Raw genomic sequence first — 23,977 nt, forward strand, 5'->3', positions numbered from 1 at the left:
GTGCCCCAAGAAATCTCTACCCCACCTTCCCCCACTTCACCTACCCTCCTGCTCCCATTACCCCACATGTACAAGAATTGAAGCATACTCCTGCCATCCACATGTTAATTCTGTGGGTGGAAAGGTCCCATTTTGAAGGTCATGAAGCAGCATACCCTTAGAACCCTCCTACTCTCCCCCTATCCAACTCCATCCACCCCCCACCCACCCCTGGAAAAATGACATCTACATAGCTGTGAAAAAAACATGACCATTAACATGGTCTGGTCAACAGGCACAATAGCCAAGTGGTTAAAGTGTTGGACTTTCAATCTGAGGGTCCAGGCTTTGAATCTCAGTAACAGTGCCTGGTGGGTAAAGAGTGGAGATTTTTCTGATCTCCCAGGTCAACATATGTGCAGTTCTGCTTGTGCCTGATCCCCCTTTGTGTGTGTACGCAAGCAGAAGATCAACTACACACATTAAAGATCCTGTAATCCATGTCAGCATTCAATGAGTTATGGAAACAAGAGCATACCCAGCATGCACATCCCCGAAAACAGAATACAACTGCCTACATGGAGGGGTAAAAACGGTCATACACGCAAAAGCCCACTCATGTACATTCGAGTTAAAGTAAGAGTTGCAACCCACAAAGGAAGAAGAAATATGTTCTGGCCAATCAAAGCAGTAACTGCAATGCAGGAATGCAAGATGAAAACTAGAACAGTTTCTAAAGGCGACGAAAAATGTTTCCTCTCTCTTTCTCACACACACACACACACACACACAAACTGAGGCACAAATGCGTACAGACAGACACAGAGAGGCACAAATGTACTTGTAACACACAGACAGAGGCACCACTGCACACAAACACACACACACATGCACACATATAGAGATCAATTATTTTCCTTCAAACTCAAAAGAACCTAAAAACAACCCCTAAAAAATCATTTCTCCCAATGATTCAATTGTTGTTGTTCCAGAAAAGGGCAAAATAAAAAAGGTCATAATCATGATGTCTAAAAATGTATCTGATTTTTAAAGAACATAAATCACATACATACAAAACAAGTACTCACATCTTCAATGCAGAAACTATTTCCAACAGTTCATCAATAATACATGAAAGGATTGTATGCATGCAAATGCGCGCGCGCGCACACACACACACACACACACACACACACACACACACACATACACTGACATCATCTGATCATTACAAATGTTTATTAAGCAGAAACTGGCTTACTGTTTTTTTTCTTCTTTTTTTTTGCCACATTGAAGAAACAGCAATATCATTTAATCAGCAAAAGTCTGAATAATCAATTGTGGACATATATAAAGTATGTTCATAAAAAAAGTAAATATTGAAGTATTCTATATCAATGTAATTTTTTTTGCATATCTCACATTCTCTCATCACATTCTTACCACCTTTCGCACATTTTACACATCAAAACCTTTTCATCTGTTCTCTCCCTGCAGAGCATGAAACAAAAATGAATGAATAAATGAATAAATAATAAACAAATAAAATCAATAAACAGTTTTGGTATAAACTATTCTACTTCAGAGCAGACATACATTACATATGTCGGTAAACTCTTAAAGAACATGTATATACCCTCTCTCCTTTTGTTATGTGATTATCTTGCGATCTTGTCTGTCTCTCCATTCCTTCGCCCTCTCTTTCTCCAGTTATGCACCTTTCTTTTTCTCTCTTCTTTCCTCTCTCCTTACATTATCATATCACACACACACACACACACACACACACACACACACACACACACACACACACACACACACCCCACTCTCACAAAAAACACAAACATCCCCGCCAGAACATTAAACTACATTAGTCCATACTTGATTCTCTTGGGAAAAACAAACAAAAAAATAACAACAAAAAACTGTCCTCTCCATCCTCTCTCCATGTTTTTTTCCTTGGGTTCTTCTTTTTTTTTCTTTTTTTTTTTTTTACATCTGAATGTTAAAAAAAAACAAAAACAAAAACAAAACTGATGGATATAACAGTGCCCCTCCCTTTCCCTGGACATCCCAGGGATGCCAGCGCATGTGTGTCTGGGCTTTTCCCACTTCCCTGACTGACACTGATGACAGCCACAGACACGATCAATACTCCACTCTACACATCATTTCCTCTGTGTGTGTGTTTGTTTATGTGTATGTGAGTGTGTGAGTGAGAGAGAGAGAGAGAGAGAGTGTACGTGTGTGTGTGTTCAGGAACAGCACTAGACATGAAACGATAACGAGTTTCAGTTTCAGTTTCAGTAGCTCAAGGAATCGTCACTGCGTTCGGACAAAACCATATACGCTACACCACATCTGCCAAGCAGATGCCTGACCAGCAGCATAACCCAATGCGCTTAGTCAGGCCTTGAGGAATGATAATGAACAAAGCCATTATCCATCAATCTTTGTTTATCGGTTATACACATTAATAATTTCCTCTCTCTCTCTCTCTCTCTCTCTCTGTGGGGGAAGAGGAGGTGGGTGGATACAGCGGGGGTGGGATGTTGTGGGTGTGTGTAAAGGCTGGATTTTACAACATTTTGAATAACCTCTCTTTCATGGTCTCTCCCTCTCTCTCTCATATCAGTCTCTGCACTGCTCTCTTGCTTGTTTTCTGTAAATCTCTATCTTTCTGTGTGTTTGTATGTGTTTTTGTGTGTGTGCATGTGTGCATGCATGTGTGTGTGCATGAGTGCTTTCATGCATGCGTGTGTGTGTGCATGCATGTGTGTATGTTGGCTTTTCTGCTTCTTTAGTGGGGAGCACTGTAGAGATCATGAGTAGAACTAGAAGGGAACCCCACCAATACTGAAAAAATTCAATGCCACAGAAAACAACAGGGGTTATTTATAATTATAAGGACTAAAGGAGAGGTGGGGGAGTGGTGGGGGGGGGGGGGGGGGAGAAAGAGAGAGAGCAAAGAAAGAGAGAGAGGGAGAGAAAGAGGGAGGAGAGAGAGACAACATGTGTATATAATTATAAGGTAAATGAGAGTCAACAAGAGACTGAGAGTCTGTGAACAACTGAACAAGTCTGCATTTGGGGTTGGGAGGTGGTTGGGGTGGTGGTGATGATGGTGGTGTGTGATGGTTGTGTGTGGGGATGTGTGGGGTGCATGTATGCATGAGTTTCTGCCTTTGTGTGAGAGACAGCTTGTTGACTTGCGTCCATGCATGTTCAGCATTCAAGACAGAATAAAGATGAGGAGCACCCACCCACCCACCTTGCACATCCAATCACTCAGCAGCAATCACAAGTTCATGCACATGCATGAGCTCTCTCTCTCTCTCTCTCACCTACGTACAAAGTTAAAGAGAACGACAATAGGAAGAGAGAGAGAGGGGGAAATAGAGAGGGGGGTGGGTGGTGGGGCTGAGAGAGGGGTGTGGTGGAGAGAAAGAGCTCTCTAGAGAAGCAAATACCTAAATGCAGTTTGCAGAACTAAAATGCAGTGTTGAACTTCCAATGTTTTACTGCGTGTGTTGCCATGGTAGCCAGACAGTTGTTTGTGAATGAAGAGCAACCTTCTATAATTTGACCTTCACTGTTTTTGGAAAAAAAAAAAAGAGAAAAAAAAGCCAGAACCAAATGAGTAAGTGCAGCTTTAAAAAATGTATCCTGTTTCATGTTGACTTTTGAACCCATTCAACACTTCCATACCATACTGATGTGAAACAAAATGCAGAAAATATGCTGTTTTTCCTCCAAGTTACATGTGGATACATCTGGAAATACTGTAGAAGTTAGTTCCCTTCCCCTGTATTTTATGCATGTGTAATAACATGAAAACTGTTTTATTGAGATGAATTTTGATGCCACAGCAATGCTTGGGCAGTGATAAGAAGACTGATAATAATGATACTACTACAACTACTACTACTACTAATGACAGAGACTGACGCTCATACCTCACAGGTTGGGAGTTTGTGGCATTCTCAAAAAAGGTTATGCATACATAAGCATACTTGCAACAAGTACATCATGCACAAACAAGCATGTGCACACACAAGCACACAAACAAGCATGTGCACACACAAGCACACAAACACACCTGCACACCCACATACATGACCAGCAGTTAACCATCTAGCTAACATTTTTATTCTTTGCTTTTCTTTCTTCTCCTTCTTCCCCCCCCCCCCCCCCCCCCCCCCCCCCCCCCACTTTTTTTTTTTTCCCCATTCAACAATTCATGTTCTAAGTTGCTCAGAGTTAAAATCATTGTGAAATGATGAAAAAATCAGGGATGAGACTGAGACTTTTTGTTTCAGTCTGAAATCACTCCATTACCTCAATCATTATATATAAATGTAACTTTTTTTTTTTCAATTGTCACTTTTCTAATCTTTATTTGGTCTGATTTCAGACTATAGTCTGAAGAATCTAATGCCTGGGAATGTGTGATCTGAAGCATTCAAAAGCTTGTAGATTCCTCAAGTCACTCAGTGAATGCAGATTTATTTAAAACTGAAGCACAAGTGCATTTTTAAAATATGTATTTACAGCTTGATTAGGGATTTCAATCATTCACTGCAGTTATAATATATATATATGTAAAGGATGAAGTTAGTCTCTGAGAATGACAAAGATGATGACAGATTTTTAATTTTCAAACTTACTAGTTTGTCAAAAAAGGAAATATAAACAGTCAAATAAGCACTAGAAAATGTGATTTGAAAACATGTTTCAGTTTCATATCTTAGCACAGCAGAGAGTACAGTATCTTCACAATCCACCAAACCCAGAGGCTGGTCTGAGTGCTAGTCTTTCAACTGAGACAGCATACTATGGTCCGATGTGTGAACAATGCACAAAGCATGTGTGAAAGGACACACAACAAAAATGTTACCCTCAGTAACATATTTATGGAAAATCCATTTTCAGTCAAATATTTACATATATGTGTGACTTCCTGATGCCAACACTGCTTATACGTGCATGTGGACTGGAGATTTACATTTCCCCTATTGTATGAATTACCTTGGTGACTTATCTACTTGTTGTATATATTTTTTCTTCTTTTGCGTGTACATGACATGAATATGAAAAACAACAATAAAAACAACAACATGAAAACAGACAATAACACAGCTCTAAAACCGAGAGACTTTGGCAAGCTGGAATGGTGGCTCCACAACTTGGCAGTTATAAAAATATAACATATATATATATATATATATATATATATATATATATATATATATCCCCTGGAGCTGGAGCAGTCTTAAGTTCATTTTGAATGAATGAAAGATAGGCATAACAGCCACGTTGTTAACAGCTCCAGACTTTCAATCTGAGCGGTCCAGGGTTCAGGGGGTCCAAGCAGCAGAGCCTGGTGGGTTGAGGGTAGATGTCAAAAGTTTTGGTTTCTCCCAAGTATGCATAATACTTGTGTCTTCATTCCTAACTCAGAGATGCCAACCCCTGTCAAGTGTTTGTAGGAACATTTTGAATTTGGGATGAACACTTTGACTCCGAGCCACATTTGCAAATGTTCATAGCTTAATCCACTGGGCACAGATGCTGTTTGACCAAGATGCAACTTAATTTAGCCATGTTCTCTCTTGTTCGGGCAAATGATTAAGTTGATTGGTCCAGTCAATGCTGTTTCAATGTAAACATGCATGCTGTTAGCTGAGCATCATCAAGTGAGACCAAGGTTAGAAGTGACTGCTCTGGCCTCGTGTTCGATAGGTCTAGAGTGTTTGGGTAATGTTACAACAGGAAAGCATGTGACCATGCTATGTAGTCGAAAATGAACTTGTCGGAATAATTCTGACGTTAGCGTAATGTTGGAACAAACTGCGATCAAGCTTAACAAAATTGAAAAAGTTGGCATCTCTGCTTACTGTGTGTAAATACGCACAAGATCAATTATAAACGTTAATAGTATTTGTTGGGTCATCGAAACACCCACACACCCAGGATGTCGCCCCTCACTCCTGCCCACTAAAGCTGAACATGACTGCTTAAAAGGACAGATGAAAATGGGTCAGACACCTACAAGCCCCTCAGGTATGCGGATAAACATGGGAAGACAGTAGTCCATGAATGCCAAAAGAAGAAAAGAGAATGAACAACAACAAAAAAAGAAACGAAAAGTAAAAAGAAGGAATGCATGACAATCACAGTCGGGCCAGACTTACTGGAAAAGCTGTGGGTGTGGTCTGGCCATGCTTCATGCTAATGACTGTGAAAGAACCTGTCACAGGAACACATCATCATCATCAGGTGTGTCATCTGCCAACCTGAGGCACTGAAAAACAGAGAGACTATTTGTTTATCACTGTTACTTATAGCCCACCTGACCACACAAGGTCATAAACAGGGCTGAAAACAACAACAACCCCCCCCCACACACACACACACATACCACCACCAACACCTTCTCCGCCGCCCCCCCCCCCCCCCCCCCCAAACACCCCCAAAAAGCAACAACACCATGTGGATAAGAAAACTAAGTACAAGTACAGTCATACCTATGCACATAAAAACCGAGTACATGCCTCTGAAATTCTCTAAGTGTGTGTATGTGTCCGTTCCATAATTTTCCATTATTTTTTATGAAAATCTATCCCCCCCCACCCGTCCCTTGCCTCATCATAAGTATGTGTGTGTGTGTATGTGTGTGTGTGTGTGCGTGTGCATGTGTGCATGTGTGTGCATGTGCGTGTGTGTGTACATTATCAAGTAATACATATTTGCACATTCAACACATATTTGTTCATTCAAATATGTACTGGTTAACGGTCTTACTCTTATACATGCTCAGTTGAAAATCTCATTTCTTCAGAGCAATGTGGCAGTCTAATAACTGAATAGACTTTCTTTTGAGAGAGGTACAGAGACAGACAGACAGACAGAGAGAGACAGACACACACTGCACAGACACACAGAGCAAGAAAGAGGTACAGAGACAGACATACATGCACACACACGCGCGCGCGCGCACACACACACACACACACAGCAAAAGAAAGAGAGAGAGGGATACAGGCAGACAGAGAGACAGACTCACAGAGACAGAAAAGACAGAAAGACAAGACATACAAAGCGAGATATCAATATGTGGCTAACTTCCAATGTCACAGTATACACGCAAAAAAGAAAAAAACCTACTTAATTTCTAGAATGTCTAGACATTGTATAGCTGGTTTCACCTTCAGATATCCACACATGTAATTTGTTATCTGGTGATCACCATTGTTTCAGAAGAATAAGAAGTGTTTTATCTTCTCAAGTTGTGGTCTTCATGCTCCTTTATTTAATTTTTTTCATGTCCAATCATCTGCGCCATGTCAGAGGGATTATCCTCACACTACTCATTCAGAGTCCCTCATGCACAGCCACACCTGGATTTGTCTGCCCCAACCTCATCACACAGGCACTCCACTGGGAACTTGTAATCTTAGGTCGCCAGGATGCTACACACCAGAGAAGACCATACACTGCTGCCTAGTCACTTCTGTGATGTTCAGTAGTTGTCTGCACTGATTCAGAATATGCAAGACACACCTACTAAGCGCCCTGCTGACAACAATGATCACTCAGTCATGGTGCCAGACATTAAATGACAATTTTTTCTGGCATGCAGATGTCTGCGTCATGATTCTTTCTCCATTCATTTTGTCCCCAACTTCCTGAAGCAACAAAACCCAGTCTTTGCCACTCAAGGATTTCACAAGACAAGCCTTTGCAATTAAATATTGACATTCTTTATTTTGCCCCTTCTTTTTTCAGACACTGGGGTTTTTTTCCCCATTAAATCAAAACCATGCCCTTTCCCCATGACCTTTTCACTCTCACAGCCTCTTCGGTGGTAGCTGAAAACATCGAGACAGAGATGACAGCTGGGGAATTTTATTATTGCCACAGACATGGCAGGGAGACGGGGGGGAATAAGTTTAACTTCTTTATTTTATTTTCATTGATTTTTCGTAGACAAGAATGAATATCCTAGCAGCACACTTCTTGTTTCATAATGTGTCTGTACGCTTACATAGGAGTTGTGTTTGTCTGGAGGGTACCAACATTTCCTTTGTGTTTGGAGCATGTGCTGCAGTGAACATTTCCAACAAACACTTCTGCTTGGTTTCATCTTGCACAGAATTATAAATAGCACAAGAATTTAGTAACAACATATACTGATAGCAACACAATGCCCTATTCAGTGTAGTTCATGTATTACAATGCTGGCTCTTCAAAATAGGTAGCTACCGTATCATGCTTTTAAACTCTCACAAAGTTGATGGCCTCAGAATAATCTTTAACACACAAGTGCACACGCATACACACACTCACACACACACACATACAGAATTGCCAAAACATGAAAAGATCTTCAAAACAGATTTGAATTTTGGAAGTGAAGAATGCAGGCAGACTATAATCATCAGTTTCTGAAACTCTAAATACATGTTCTCAAGCCAGCTATCTTGTCATGCTGTCTTCATGTTTCTGTATAGAGATTCAACCAGTCTTTCAGTAGTAGTAGTAGAAGTGGTGGTAGCAGAAGTAACAGTAGCAGTAGCAGCAGCTGCAACAGTAGCAGAAGTAGTAGTAATTGTTGTTGTATTTCTGTACTTTTCATTTCCTCCTTTTTTGCTCCAGAAGAATTTGAGATACAAAGTTTGCGATGGCCTTCCTTCAGCTGGCCATACAAAAGCATCTTTGGGATCCTGCTGTCTGTCATGTGGACAATGTGTCCTGTCCAGCGTAGCTGGCACTGGATCAGCAGGCTTTCAATGCTGGGCAGGCCGCTCCTATCTTGGACCTGGAGGTTGGAGACGCTGTCTTGCCACGTTATGCCAAGGATCTTTTGTAGGCATCTCTGGTGAAACTGCTCAAGTTGTTGAATGTGACGGCGATACGTCGTCTATGTTTCACAGCAGTACAAGGTGGTCAGCACAACAGCTCTGTAGGTTTTGAAGTTGGTGCTGAGCCTGATGCCTTTGTTGTTCCACAGCCTGTTGTTGAGTCTGCCAAATGCGGAGCTGGCCTTGGCGAAGCGCGTCACTTCTGCATCAAGGGCTCCATTGCTGCATAGGGTGCTGCCCAGGTAGCAAAACTTGTCGACTGACTTGATCTCAAGGTCATCGATCTTGAGTGCAGGTGGGGAGGAGACACTGGCGTTCTGTGAGCTCGCTGGTTGGTACATGGACTCAGGGTGTGTGTGTGTGTGTGTGTGTGTGTGTGTGTGTGTGTGTGTGTGTACACACACACAGGTGACCACACATGCTTAAAGAAGAGGCCCACTTCCTGCTGTAATGATGCGCAGCAGCTAAAGTTGCAGTGTGAACAAAGAATGAGAGCAGGGTGATGCATGTGCATAGCAGTGGAGGAGGGGGCAGGGGGGGCAGGTGGGGAGTGAGGGGGAAAGGAGATGGTAATATCTCCACAACAAGCAGCCACAGTAGTGAATGAACACTGATGGCACAGTCAGGTGAGGCGGTCTCAGTGTCTGGCCCCCCTCTCCCACTAATCTCTCCCCCTCCTCCTCCACCTCCTGCCCCCTCACCTCATTGAATTCTGTCAGAGGAATGTTTGGTTTTCATCTGTCATCACTTCACCCCATAGCTTTTAATTGGGGAGAGCAAAAAATTCAGTGCAAATCTCCCATCAAAAGCATATGCCTTTCCAGTCAAGGAAACATTAGGAACAAAAATGATTTACTGACCCAGGTTGATTTACATTGTAAAATGGCTTGCACTTAGTGACTTACTAACCAACCTTTCTTCAGTAAGCCAGAAAAGGAAGAGAGAAAGAGAGAGACATGGAAATGGTAAGAGAGGAGAGTGTGTGTTTTGAGACAGAGAACTGAATAAAACTGAATAAATCTTATTTTCTGAGGGTAATACAGTAAGCAAAATAATGCTTTTTTTCATGCAGCCCTCGAAGGGGAAACAGTAACATATACAAAGGGGAAATCATTATATCAGTACAGCATGCAAATTATAGTCATGGATACATGAATGGTAATTTGACATTTACAACACTAAATAGAGGAGAATAAGATGAGAGAGATATAAGGGGACAGATAGTCAGAGAAAGAGAGAGTACAAAAAAAATAGGTTGTTGTATAATATGACTGCTACAAAGTACTACTGTCACCACAATCAGGAGTAACAAAGAAACACACAAGCAAATCTTTAGCCAAGACCATCGTCATAACAACTATTCTATTTACAGCTTTAACTAAAAAAGTGAATAACTCACAAAACACTCAAGCAAATTGAGCAACACTGTAAAGTTCACATTTCACAACACTGTTTTATTCCTTGAAAATAGCCCTGCAAAAAATGGAAGAGAGCTAGTCAGTGAAGTCCTAAAATCTTGCTCTCTCTCTCTCTCTCTCACACACACACACACACACACACAATGGCAAAGTACAATTCACCTGTATGGGATGAATAAATATTCTTTCTGGAGAAATGTTCCTGATGGAAACTATACTGCACAGTGTGTCAGAAAGCAAATCAGCAACCAGCCCAATCACCTTCAGCTTGTGATGTGAGCAAGCCGTTACTACGTCACCAAAGCATGTGAGAATTCTGCATTCCTTTATAACAAAAAGGATCCAGCCCTGGCAATCATTCTGATGGTGATAAGTGCCAGGCTAACAATCGGATCACATGGCGGAGGTCTGAAGGATAAGCCTGTCTGGATGGTGATGGTAACCAGTGCTGCTGAAGCCTGTCCAGTCGTCCAGTCCAGTCCAGTCAAGTCATTCAGTCAACAAAGAGAGGACAATACACAATGACACCACCCGAATAAGCTGCTTTTCTATCATCCTTGTTGTCTGTCCACTCTGTCCTTTCATTATCAGGAAATGAAGCTCTCTCTGTGTCTGTCTGTCTGTCTATTGATCCGTCAATCTTTCCTCCCCAGCCAAAGGATGATGACTTGCCTTGTCTGCTGAAGGACTCAGCCTTCATGTTAGCAAGGACAAAATATTCACACACCCCTCTCTCTCTCTGTGCATTCTCTCCCTCCTTGACTGTTGACTTTCTTTGAACATCTTTGTCCATCAAGCACTAACTGCACACTAAAGTATTCATCCTTCTTTCTCTCCCCTCAATCATCTATTCAACACAGCCATTTCACCCACTCTAGGAAGATATTGTCGGGAATGGCCAGAGGGCAAAACTGATGCAGAAGTGAAGCTACTCATAGAAGAAAACAGTAAAGAAGAGGACATCATCATATACACAGATGGCTCAGTCACCAAAGGCCAGTCCGGCTGGGGATTCACTGTGAAACAAAATGGAAAAACAATTAGGGAAGAGAATGCTGCCTACAAAGTCACAACCTCCAGCCTTAAGATGGAAGTTGAAGCTGTGATACACACTCTCCAATGGCTATCATCTATCCATATGCCTGGAAACCAACATGGCATGATTGTAATGGACTCAATGAACCTCATACAGAAAACTGAAAGTGGAATGGGAAGCCCAGAGTGGCATGAGGAAATGCGCAACTTTCAGATTCAAAAACTTATATGGTCACACTGGCTGGGACATGCAGGTGTTAAGGAAAATGAGCGAGCTGACAGACTTGCTGGTAACGCAACAACAATGAGCGGCCTACATCTAGGAAAATTGGAAATCTTCAGAAAAGTCAAAGAATACCAAAAAGAACAGGTACAAGGCCATCACACCATCGATCGCCTCAAAGAAATAAAGGCAGAGAGAGAGCCATAAGTCTAGCATGAAAGGTACAGCATGATGCTTTGCAAATCAAATGAATATTGGCATCATTTCCAAACCAACATTGCGCAAATTTCTTCAAAACGGAACAGAGTCTCTGTGGGCTTTTCCAAATACAATAGACTGAGCAACACGCTAGACGCCACATTCATAGCATCTGAGATCTTTTCCCACCCATCTTGCGGCCAATCAGTGGCAGCCTCTGTGCATGAGTGTATGTGTGTCTGTGTGTTTTTGTGCATGTGTGCGTGCGCAAGTGTGTAAGTGTACACGTCAGGAGTGTTCCGTGCACATGTGTGTGAGTGTGTGTGTGTGTGTGTGTGTGTGTGTGTGTGTGCAGAGGATGAGGTATGTGTGTGTATGCACTGTAATATTATGTAAAGGGACAAAAGGAGTCCAGACAGAGTGCTTCTGTGTAAGCCATGTTCATTCCGCCAAGTTCAGATCAACCGGAGTTATTTCCCTTAGCTCGTCTCGATACACAAAGCACAACAAACGCATTCATCATACTACAACTCCCCTTTTTTGTATTGGGTACTGTTCATTTCCATCTAGATACACAATGAACTAAAAATGAATTTAAAGCAGATCATGCAGTATGCACTATGAGTCTCACTGAGCTTCTTTTGTGAGAGTCAGTTCACTTCTCTCCTCTTCCCCCTTCTACTGATTCGTAACAATGTCAATCAATTCAGTATAGTTTCCTTCCAAAGAGAATAAGGAAATTATGGCTTGTGGGCAGATACACATTATGGGATATGCTTTGAAACTTTTAGTGATAAGAGAATTTTGTGGTGAAAAGGAGAAAAGAAAAAAAAATGTAGTGAAAACAAACACAATACGTTAAGCATATTTGTATGGGTTTTGGGTTTGGTACCAGTGTACGTTTGATGATGACATGTGACTAGATCAGTGGTTACTGGTAAGTGTTCAGAAGCAATGTACATGTACACACACAAGAATATATATGTCAATGTTGCACTGTGTTCCACACTTTGGTATAGTTATGGGGTGAAGTAAGTTTGTTGTGCTGGTGAAGTCTAATATTTTGTTTTCCCCAAGACAGGTGAGCCATAGGGGCCTTTCTCAGACCTGTATGGGAGCACATTTGCACTTCCTACACTTTGTTTTCCCAGTACAGACAAGCCAGAAGGGTCTTTCTCAGATCTGCTGGGTACACTTTCACAGATTCAGCTTCACCGGTTTGTTGACTGGTCTGCCTGATCTGGTGCGGAGTTGACCTGGTGTGTTGTTGACAGCTGATCCTGGTGCCGTGGGTGTTGCTCTGGGTGTGGTCATCTGTATGGGTGGCTGCTGTCTGGGTGATGAGGGGATCTGCTGAGGTGGTGATGGTGGTGGAAGAGAATCCGAAGACATGGCATTCCCTGCGGTAGTGGTTGTCTGCAGTGTTGGTGGGGCTTCACCAGGCATGGCCACTAGGTGTGACCTGTTACGGCGGATCGTTCCCTGCGCTGTTGCCACGATGAAGGAGCGTGGATTGTGGTGTTCCACTAAAACCTGTCCGGTTTTGTTCATGTCTTTAATGAACACAGACTCTCCTGTTATATGCGGAGGTGCCTCTCGTGCAGCATGATGTTTGTTGAAGAGTGTTCGTTGTTTTGATTACATGTCATTCTCTTTTTCTTGGATGAGAGAGTGGTCAGGAGTTGATGGGTGGAGGGAGGAGGGTAGGATGGGAAGTTTGGTTTTAAGTTTCCTCCCCATCAGGAGTTCGTTGGAGGAGAGACCGTTGCGCAATGGAGTGGCTCTGTAGAGGAGTAGGCACAGCTGTCCAAGTTCTAAACAGAACCGCACATTTAGCTGACAGCGAGCTCCCACGGACAGCACTGATAATGCCAGACCCGTAAACTTGTTCGGCCGCTGTGCCCGCGTAACCCTCCTCTGACCCTTCTCTTGTCTTATATTAAAACGAGGCAATTTCCCACGGCTTTTGGGCGGGCTTGTGAGTGTATGTGAGATTCTGTGGCATTAAAGTTTGTACTGTCGGATAGTTCAGACATTTCTCTTTCTGGTGGTGGTAGTACCTTTCTCCATAGGAACCGGTCTTTTAATATCGCAGCATTTATTTGTGAGAACTGTTTGCTGGCAACTGTGACTGGCAGTGGTGTATTTTTTCACAACAGAAATTCGTGAGTAGGGTTTCTTTCACCTCCTCTTCTCTCATTTTCTTTCTTTCCTTCCATATTTCGTTCTGTTTTCTTCCCTCTCTTTCTCTTGCTTACTCTTTGCTTTTCTTAGTTCACCACCCTCTCTCTTATATCTTTCTCTCTCTCTTTTTTGTACTTTTTCATTCAGTATTCATTCATTCATTCTCTGTCTCTCTCACCAGAGGACTAGAATCTGTCATCCTTTCTGTTTGCCTTATTTCTTTCATTCTTCTTTTTGTTTTTTTCAACACGTGCTGTCCACTTATATCCTGCTCTCTCTCATCACTCATTCTTCGCACCGCATCTCTCGTCTTGCATTTATTCATTTTACTCTCTCTCTCTCTCTTTATCCAAATTAAAGAAATCATTCTCTCTCTCTCTCTCTCTCTCTCTGGATCATTAAATAATCATTCTCTCTCTTTATCTGAATTAAAGAAATCGTTCTCTCTCTCTCCCTCTTTGGATTTTTAAATAAATCGTTCTCTCTATCTCTTTATCTGAATTACAGAAATCGTTCTCTCTCTCTCTCTCTCTCCTTGTGTCACTCTACTCTCACCACCTTTTCCTCTCATCTCTCTCTTTGCCTCCTCTTATCGTTCTCTCTCTCTCTCTAGTCACCCCTCTCTCTTTACCTTGTCTCTATTCTCTTATCCACATCTCTCTCTTTCTCTCTCCCCGCTCTCTCTGTGTGTCTCTCTCACTCTCTCTCCGCCCCCCTCTCTTTCTGTTCTCTTATCCTCATCCCTCTTTGCCTTTTTCACTCGCTCTCCACCACCACCCCCTCTCTCTCTTTCTGTTCTCTTATCCTCATCCCTCTTTGCCTTATTCACTCACTCTCCACCACCCCCACCCCCCTCTCTCTCTCTCTCTTTCTGTTCTCTTATCCTCATCTCTCTTTGCCTCACCCTCTCTCTCTTTGCCCCCCTCTCTTTCTATTCTCTTATCCTCATCTCTCTATCTCACTCACACTCTCTGTCACCATCCCTCCCCCCTCTGTGTCTATTTTCTTATCTTGATCTCACTTTGTCTCTGACTTTCTCTCCATCAGAGCAAGCTAGCCCATCCAGCATGCTGGGGGTGAAGAGTGAAAATTAGTAACCTGCTTGCAGCTCCACGCTTGACCACGTTAACTGTTAGGCAATTTATGAAGTGGACAATTGATTAAGACTTTTTGATAATGTGTCAGTCCTTTCTTCTAACAGAATAATCAGTTTAGTGATTACTGCCAATGACTGAATGGTGATGACCACCACTTTCACAAACCAGTCAGCAGACACTGATGTTTTTTCTTCAAAATACTAAAGCTGCCATCCAGATATGTATCGTGACTGTTATTCGCTTCCATGTGTGTGATTGACTGAATCAGTGTGTGTCAGTGGAGTACTTGCACAAGCTACAATAGTTGAATCCTTTGACACGCTACAGCTTCTCCCAGACTTTCCAATGGTCACCACAGGTTAGTGAGCAGCATGCCAATGTATTACATCATGCTGGAAATGCATTTTGCGTGTTGTGCTAACTCTGTCCGTCTGTGAAATTAGATTTAGTGTGTTCAAAATGTGTCAGAATGCATGGTGATAAGCATGCCTACTTTTTTCGAACAGGTATCCTGAAAAAAATAATCGGATGTTCATATTCGAGTTTCCTATCGTTTTGAAGCTAAGACTGTATTCTTTAAAACCGTACTGTTAATAAAATGACTGCGGTGACAAGCAACATGTTATCAGATGTTAAAGAAGATGTGTTGTTTTCTCTCTGTGGCCACTGCCATCGCTCGGCACAGCACACACCACTCTGCTGGTCTTTCTCCCTCCCAACAGCTGGTAACAGCTAGAGGCGCGACATGGAAGAGCACCCATGGCGCTTTGTGCTGCTATCTCTTCCAGGCCACAGTTCTAACCATCCCGGCTGCTGCGTGTTATTTTTAATCAGTGCCTTTCCTTCCTGAGTTGAACGCGGGGTCAAGTTTGCTGCTGCGATGAACTAAAAATTAAGCGCTGAACACGTGTGTAGGGCTGCATTGGGGTCTTTGGATTTTTTGAGCATCTGTTTCACCGTTTGGACTGCATGCTCTGCTTCACCATTGCTCTGGGGGTACCATGGTGAGGTTGTGGTGTGGGTGAAGCTGCAATCTGCTGCAAACACCCTGAATCCTGTACTGGCAAACTGTGGACCATTGTCAGAAATAACAACATCTGGTATGCCATGGGCTGCAAAAACATTCTTGATCCTGACAATGGTGTGAGCGTTTGATGTTTTTTCTAAGGGTCGAGTCTCAATCAATCGAGAACAGTAGTCAATGATGATTATGTCCATTTTGCCATCATGTTCAATGAGGTCCATCCCGACTCTGGACCATGGGCGTTCAGTGAAGGAAGAGGGAAGTAATGGCTCTTTTTGGGCTGGCCTGTGTATAGTGCAGGTGCAGCATTTGCTGACCATTTCTTCTATCTGGGAGGAGATGGAAGGCCACCAAACTGAAGATGAGGCCAAGGCATGGGTTTTAGTGATGCCCTGGTGTCCTTCATGTAGGTGGTTGAGGATGTCCATTCTCAGGTCGCAGGGAATGACAATGTGATCATCAAAGAGTAGCAGGTCATCGACGACTGTGAAATGTTGTCTGTTGGTCCAGTATTACTGGAGGAGTGGAGAGTAAGGTCCCCACCGCTGCCACCATGTAATATTATGTAAAGGGACAAATGGAGTCCAGACAGAGTGCTTCTGTGTAAGCCACATTTATTCTGCCAAGCTCAGATCAACCGGAGTTATTTCCCTTAGCTCGTCTCGATACACAAAGCACTACAAACGCATGCATCATACTACATGCATGTCTGTACTGTGGGAGCAACGGAATATTGGAACGTGCGGGTGTGCATATATATATATTTGTATATATGTGTAGGGGGTTGGGGGTGGAGGATATGGATGCACATGTGTGTGCTTGTACAAGTAAATGTGTGTGTGTGTGTGTGTGTGTGTGTGTGAGTGTGTGTGCCATGGGAGCTGTGATATTTTGCCTGGAAATGAGTGTGTGGAGGAGGGGAGTTGGGGTGGCCGGTGCAGGGTAATGTCTGTGTGTGTGTGTGTGTGTTTGTGTGTGTGTTGGGGCTCGTGTACGTTTATGTGTATTTGTTTGTGCTTTCATATCTGTGAAACTGCATGTTTGTTGCATATCTGTCATGCATGTGTGTGTGTGTGTGTGTGTGTGTATGTGTGAATGCGTGTCTGCATGTTTTACATTTATTTGCTTATTTATCATCATTATTATCTTTTTAATTTATTTCATTTACTGTTATTATTATAATTCTTTTTCTTTTCTTTTTTATTCGTTTATTTATTTATTTTTCTTTTCAAGGCCTGACTAAGCGCGTTGGGTTTTGCTGCTGGTCAGGCATCTGCTTGGCTGATGTGGTGTAGCATATATGGATTTGACCGAACGTAGTGACGCTTCCTTAAGCTACTGATACTGATACTGATAATGGTCTGAATAGGGTGGGTTTCAGTGGAGATGGCAACAACTGTCACAACAAAGGAGATTCCCCTTAAACCATCAGCCCTGTGTGTGAAAGTCCCGAACAGAATGGTTTATGAAAGGATTTTCTGAAAGTCAATAGTGAGCTGCCTCCAGTCCAAGATGTTCTTTGGAGGAACAGTGTGAGTGTTGTAAGGCCTCTGAGGTGGCCATGACTGACCATATAAACCCAAGGACTAAGGCAACTGGTTTTCTTGTCAGTCTTGCCAAGAACACAGTTTGCATATTAAATGAGATGGTGCCTGCTACAATGCATTTTTTCAGTTCTCATTACTGTTTCCAGTTTCATTTTCTCAATGAGGCGTCAGTTTGTTTGGACAAACCCATATATGAAACACTACATCTGCTAAACAGATGCCTGACCAGCAGCATAACCCAACGTGCCTTGTCAGGCCTTAACACATTCTACCCCACAGATACGTACCTGCTGCCTCTGGACCCGCACCACATGAGACCACTGCAGTTTAAAACTGGGTGGTTCACTAATGTTAAGCCTGCAGTCTGTTTCATTTCCTTTCCTCCCAATTGCATTGAACACCAACATACTCTCCTCTTCAAACTGTATTACTATTAGCAGTGACTTTGTTTATATTAAACATGACAATATGTCAATAAATATGAATAAATTCTGTGTAAGCAACAGTTCACTGAGACAAATCACTATGGCTGTGAGCATTTCTAGAGCACCTGTGACAACTGATCCATCATACCAAAGGCCACAGGGTCTGATGAACTGTCAGTACCTTATGCAACATGATATGTCTTGCACGTATGTTTGAACATACAAACATGACAGCATGCTATTCACCTGTCATGATAAACTACCAAACCACATGTTCCCCTCCCACCATGCGTACAAGCACATTTACCATACATATTGTGATTAAACAGACTTTTTGTGTCTGCTGAAGTGGAAGCACTAATACAAAAGCGAATAATAAATAGGATAATAAAATCCTGATCCCCCCCTCCCAATGTGTGAGTGTGTGAGTGCGAGTGTGTGTGTGTGTGTGTGTGTGTGTGTGTGTGTAGACATGCATGTTAGTAGACATGTATACATACATATGTGCTTGTGTATATGTACATGCGTGTTGCATGTTTTCTTCTCCACTTTCCACACCTAAAATTAATTGCAAGTAAATGTGGGCGTTGCAGCCCATAAATACAGAAAAAAAAGAGTATGATAACTCCTTTTTTTTCGTACAAAAAAAACAAATGCAATATTTCACACAGTATTTGAATCTCTCTCTCTCTCTCTCTCTGACTTTTAATGTCCTGAATTCAGTGGCTGTGACCATTCTGGCATTCTGGTAAGAAAAAAACAATATGGCACTGAACTCTGCCAGTGTCGTCTTTTTGGTGACAGCAGTTCAATGTTTGCAGATGGAGAAATATGTTCATACAATACATGCAATACAATACAATACAAAAGTAATGATACAATGCAATACAATACAATGCAATGCAATACAATACAATCGCCAGTATGTTTTCCCCCTCAGCTAGACCCTGAGTGGTGGTCTTGATTTGGATGAGACAATGAACTTAGATCCGTGTGAAGTTAGCGCATGTAAAAGAACCAATGGCACTGAAAGGGCTGTCCCTGGCAAAATTCTGTGGAACAATCCACTTTGAGTTAGACAGAAAAACAAATACACTTGCAGGTAGATGAAAAAAAGAAAAGAAAAAAGCGTGGCACTGCACTGTAGCAATACACTCTCCATGGAAAGTGCACCCTGTATTTAATAGAGAAATCAGTTGTGACAATGAGTAAACCAATGCAATACAATGCAATGCAATGCAAAACAATACAATACAATACTGTGTCATTCAGCACATCCTCCATCACCACTCCTGTTCTTCTCCCTCTTTCATTCATTCTACATCTCTCTTTCATTCATTCTACATCTCCCTGCACTGTGCTTCAGGAAGCTAAATCTATTTAAGCCAAATCCGCAAGGCACTTCATCATTTCTCAGAAAAAAAGTGATTTTGTATGTAATACACATACTTAACACACTATGAAAAAAGAAAAAAACAAAAGTACTTAGATACAAAACCAGATAGTGATGGAATACATTCATGAACTAATCTTGAAAACAGAGGTGCTGGCCCGAGAATATACACATTATCAATAGGAACACAGACATTCAATCTATTCAGCCTTCAGTGTTATTTGCTGTTTTTTTGTTTTTAAAATGTGGACATTTTCCAAATCAAAAACAAGTCAAATAAACAAATGACTCTGTACACAGGCTGATAAAAAATGATGAGGTACCAGACATACTACTCGGTAGCATAATGTCATAACTTTATATCTTATAATGCTGGATGTGAGACAAGAGTTTTTGGGGTTTTTTTTTTTACCCCTATGCACATCTAATTCATCAAATTTTAGAACCCGTAAGCTTTTGGACTGGTCTAAAATGGAAATGTTCTACATGTAACAAGCATGAATGAATTTTTCAGCTAAAAGCTTTGCGAGCTATGATTGATCAAAAAGCTCAGTGTGAGTGTGCGTGTGTGTGCATATATCTATAACTTTAGAAGTTTAGTGTGCATGCATGTATGTGTGTATACATGTGTGTGTGTGTGTGTGTGTGTGTGTGTGTGTAACAGTATCTATACATATTACACTATTCTCAATGCAGTGTGAATATTTATTTGTGTGCGTATTGTATACAGCATGTCCTGTGCGTGCCTGCATCCATCGTGAACACAGTACAGGCCTCCAAGGGTGGTGCAGGATTGTTCCAAGGGCGGGTGGAGACAGTGCTTCTCTGGGTCCTCCCCAGCACCTATGGGTGTTTCTCTTTCTTCTTTGTGTGAGTATTGTATACAGCAATTAATATAATATATTCATACACTACAAAGTTCACATCATTTGTTCATTATAAACCGTAAGGTCAATATTTTCTTTGAATGAATGTATTACAAAAAAAAAAAAACAACTTTCAGGTGTTCTCACACTGCCATGCACACGAAACATTCTGTTGCTGAAGGACACTGGTATATCAGGAACCCTATCCTCTGTCACTGCTAAATGATCTTAACCTGCATACAGCAGCTGTCCCCGCAGGAGAGACACATAGAATTCAGATGCATGGAAAGTAATGGCGGTTCCCCGTATCACCATACGGTACCAATAGAAATGGCAATCCAAACTTACCAGAGTCGCTGGCTTTGCAATAATGGTGTTGCTGATCAGATGGAATCTGACCACCTTCCATCCTCTCGTCTCTTAGCAGTCACTGCATTCCAGCCAGCTTCCTACATTGACATGCACACCATCACATTCACAATAGTTTACAAGCAAAGCAACTAATTGCCAATTATGATAAATTTATTATTCATTGAGCCATGCACCCAAGCCTTTTTCTCGCATCAAAATTTGTCTCATTAAAATGGTTTTCATCTTCCTATAAAAGCATAAACCACAAACTATGACAAAGAAAGGGAACTAACTTCTACAGTATTTCAGGATGTGTCAACATGCGTAATTTGGAGAAAAAACCAGTATATTTCCTATGTTTTTTTCCACATCAATATGGCATGGAACTGGAAGCCTGCTGAGGCTGTAAACTTCCCATGGTTGAATGGGTAAACAACCTTTACTAACACACACACACACAGAATCTCTGTGTGTGTGTGTGTGTGTGTGTGTAGTAGTAGTAGTAGTAGTAGTAGTAGTAGTCTTCAGTTTAACGTCTTCCACTTTAAGCGATATTAGAGACGAGGAAAAAAAAAAGGGGGGGGGGGGGGTGGAGGGCGGGGCATGGTGATGGGAACAGTATTGGGCAGAGGGTGAAGAATGGTGTGTATGTGTGTGTGCACGTGTGTGCGCATGTGTGTGTGTGGTGGGGAAAGATACAAAGCATTGGAAAAAATAAAACATTAAAAGGGGAGACATAGGCATAATATAGAAGGAAACGCTAACATCAAACAACTGTAACAGCTATAACAAATGTCCAATTGGACTATGCAGCAAACCTTCTGCTATAGCAGATAACATCTTGAATTTGTCAAAAATACATTCACAAGAATTTTCCAAGAAGTTTGGTAAAAGCGATTTCAGACTCTGACTCTGAAATAGGTTCTCCACATATGCATTTAACATCTCTGCTGAACTTTGTTATAAGAGCATTCAGCTTTATCCTGTTTGATAATGCCTGAATTTGCCTTAATCTGATTAAATTACTGAATTTATTTGACTGATTGACAGATTCCAGTTGTTGAATATTATTTATACTTTTATTTAAAACTTTGCCATTTTGCTGGTATACTCCCCTGACTTTACTCCATGATGCTTTTTCTAGTAAGTGGTACACCTCTTGTACAGACAAATGCACATAAAGTTCTGTGGTTCCCTGTTGGTGTTTTGTGTGTGTGTGTGTGTGTGTGTGTGTGTGTGTGTGTGTGAAATGGTGTCAACTTCATATTGTTTCAATGGTTTTATCTTGTGTCATCATTGCAGACATATGTGCACAAGCATTCACAAACACATGTTCACACATTAGCACACACACACACAAACATGTTCACACACACACACACACACACACACACACTGCACACACACATAGGCAATAGTTGAGTGGTGAATCAGTGTGAATAAGGAAGGTGGCAGAACGGCGATGATGCTTATGTGCCAATACTGTGTCCATGAAAATCTGGGTTCAAATCCAGCTCTCTCCCTTTCTTCAGAGTTTGACTGGAAAATCAAATTGAGCATACAGTCATTCTTATGAGACGATAAACCAAGCCCCCATGTGAAGCCTGCAACTGGATCACTGAAAAAGAGCCCATGGCAACATCTGTTGTCCTATGGCAAAATTCTACAAAAGAAATCCACTTTGATTGAAATGCATCCACTCAATGCCTGATGATATGTATTGGGCTTTGCTACTTGTGAGACTTCTGCCTAGCAGATGTGGAGTAGCATATATGGTTTTGTCCATATGCAGTGATGTTTCCTCCTGAAGATGAAACAAGAAAAACAAAATGCAGTGTGACTAACATGAGGCTGCGATGACCCATACAAATTTAAATGAATCCACAGACATTCTGAAATATGTGTCAATTTGAACACAACATGTGCTGACACTGATAAAAAATCCATGCTCTGGATAAAATTATACTGAAATATAAAATAAAAATAAACCTTTCAGTTTATTCTTCTGCACCCTTATTCAGTTATTGTATTTGGGGATAGATGAGTTAACTGAAAGATTTGAGAAATAGTGTGCGCGAACAAAATACATGTGGTTTAAGACAGTTCCTAGTATTTTAGTTTTCCACCTGACCTATTTGAAACGAACAACTTGTTGACTTCGTACGGATGTGGACATGCATTGATATAATGTGTGCTCACTAAATTTTAATTACAAAAACAACAACAAAAAAAACACGAGAAAAATTAAAAGAAAAAAACTACAGTATTAGTCTAGGAATTTCTTACCAGATACAACCAGTACTTTCTCACCAGACCCGGTTACACAAGGTATCTTTGGGACTGCTCAGAGTGACAGTGCCGAGTTAACAATTTCGGCATCAAAATCTTGAACTGAATGCACATTGTATATTTAGATTCCAAAGAGAAAAACAACAACCAATCTCTACATATCAGTGACATTTCGTCAAACAGAATGAATTGCAATTGTACACAAACCTCAAAGTAGACGGTTATGTAAAACCCACATTCTCTTAGATGTCAGGCATGGCTCAAATCGGTGTTCTGGTGATCGAAATTAGCAGACGAGAGGTTGGGAATCAGCGTTAAAAACCACCCGGAAGTCAGCTTTCCAACATCATCTGCGCATGAGGCCCTGAAGAGGATGCATCCCGTCTGTGGGGTTCTGATGGGGGGAATGCTTTACTTTCCGCTTTCCAATGTACATTCTCCTGTGGCAATCAGGATTTCAAATGGCCAATGAAAACGTTGTCTTGTTACCATGATGGTGTAATTGAGACCAGCATAATATTTGATAAGACGTAAATTGTTGTGAAGTGGCTGTTTAACGGCACGTCATTTGAGTCAGTGCGGCCGCGTCGCCGACATTCTTGGTGGCGCACAGCAACTCTGAACATTGCTGGACAATGAAGGATTCCGTTCTTACTTAGGACCATATACATTGCACCAAATCCGTTTTACAACACCAGCTATTTATACACGATGGTGGTGACAGGCGATGTGTGTGTGTGTGTGTGGACGGGGTACTGTGGGAGGCCGGAGAAGGGTTGGGGGGTGGGGTGGGGGGTGGGGTGGGATAGTGGTGGTGGTGCCTGTGCGTGTGGAGGGGGGATAGCGTGTGTGTGTGTGTGTGTGTGTGTGTGTGTGTGTGTGTGTTTGTTTGTGTGTGTGTGTGTGTGTGTCTGTTGAGGGGTGGGTGTGAGGTGATTTAGACGGGGGTGGGTGGGTGGGGGGCGTATCTCTGTATGTAGGTTGTGGTGGTGGTGGTGGCCGCGGCGGCGGTGGTGTGTGTGTGTGTGTGTGTGTGTGTGTTGGTGTGTGTGTGGTGGTGGTGGTGTGTGTGGAGGGGGCATGG

General features: G+C 41.9%; 1 protein-coding gene across 2 annotated transcripts in view; it reads right to left on the reverse strand.

Annotated features, from left to right (window-relative positions):
* Positions 1 to 23,228, reverse strand: part of LOC143286918 (oxysterol-binding protein-related protein 8-like) — an 82,324-nt gene extending 59,096 nt beyond the window's left edge. Inside the window, exons 1-3 of one of the 2 annotated variants that reach the window (XM_076594867.1) lie at positions 23,101 to 23,228; positions 20,602 to 20,702; positions 6,174 to 6,229 (exon numbers count right to left, since the gene is read on the reverse strand). In XM_076594867.1, coding sequence (XP_076450982.1) covers positions 6,174 to 6,229; positions 20,602 to 20,662 — 117 coding nt within the window. In that variant the 5' untranslated portion in view covers positions 20,663 to 20,702; positions 23,101 to 23,228. Of the gene's footprint in view, positions 1 to 6,173; positions 6,230 to 20,601; positions 20,703 to 23,100 lie in introns of those variants that run through there. The other variant, XM_076594869.1, reaches the window with a different exon arrangement.
* Positions 23,229 to 23,977: the final 749 nt, after the last annotated feature.

Source organism: Babylonia areolata, chromosome 10 (assembly GCF_041734735.1).
Source record: "Babylonia areolata isolate BAREFJ2019XMU chromosome 10, ASM4173473v1, whole genome shotgun sequence".
Lineage (NCBI taxonomy): Eukaryota > Metazoa > Mollusca > Gastropoda > Neogastropoda > Buccinidae > Babylonia > Babylonia areolata.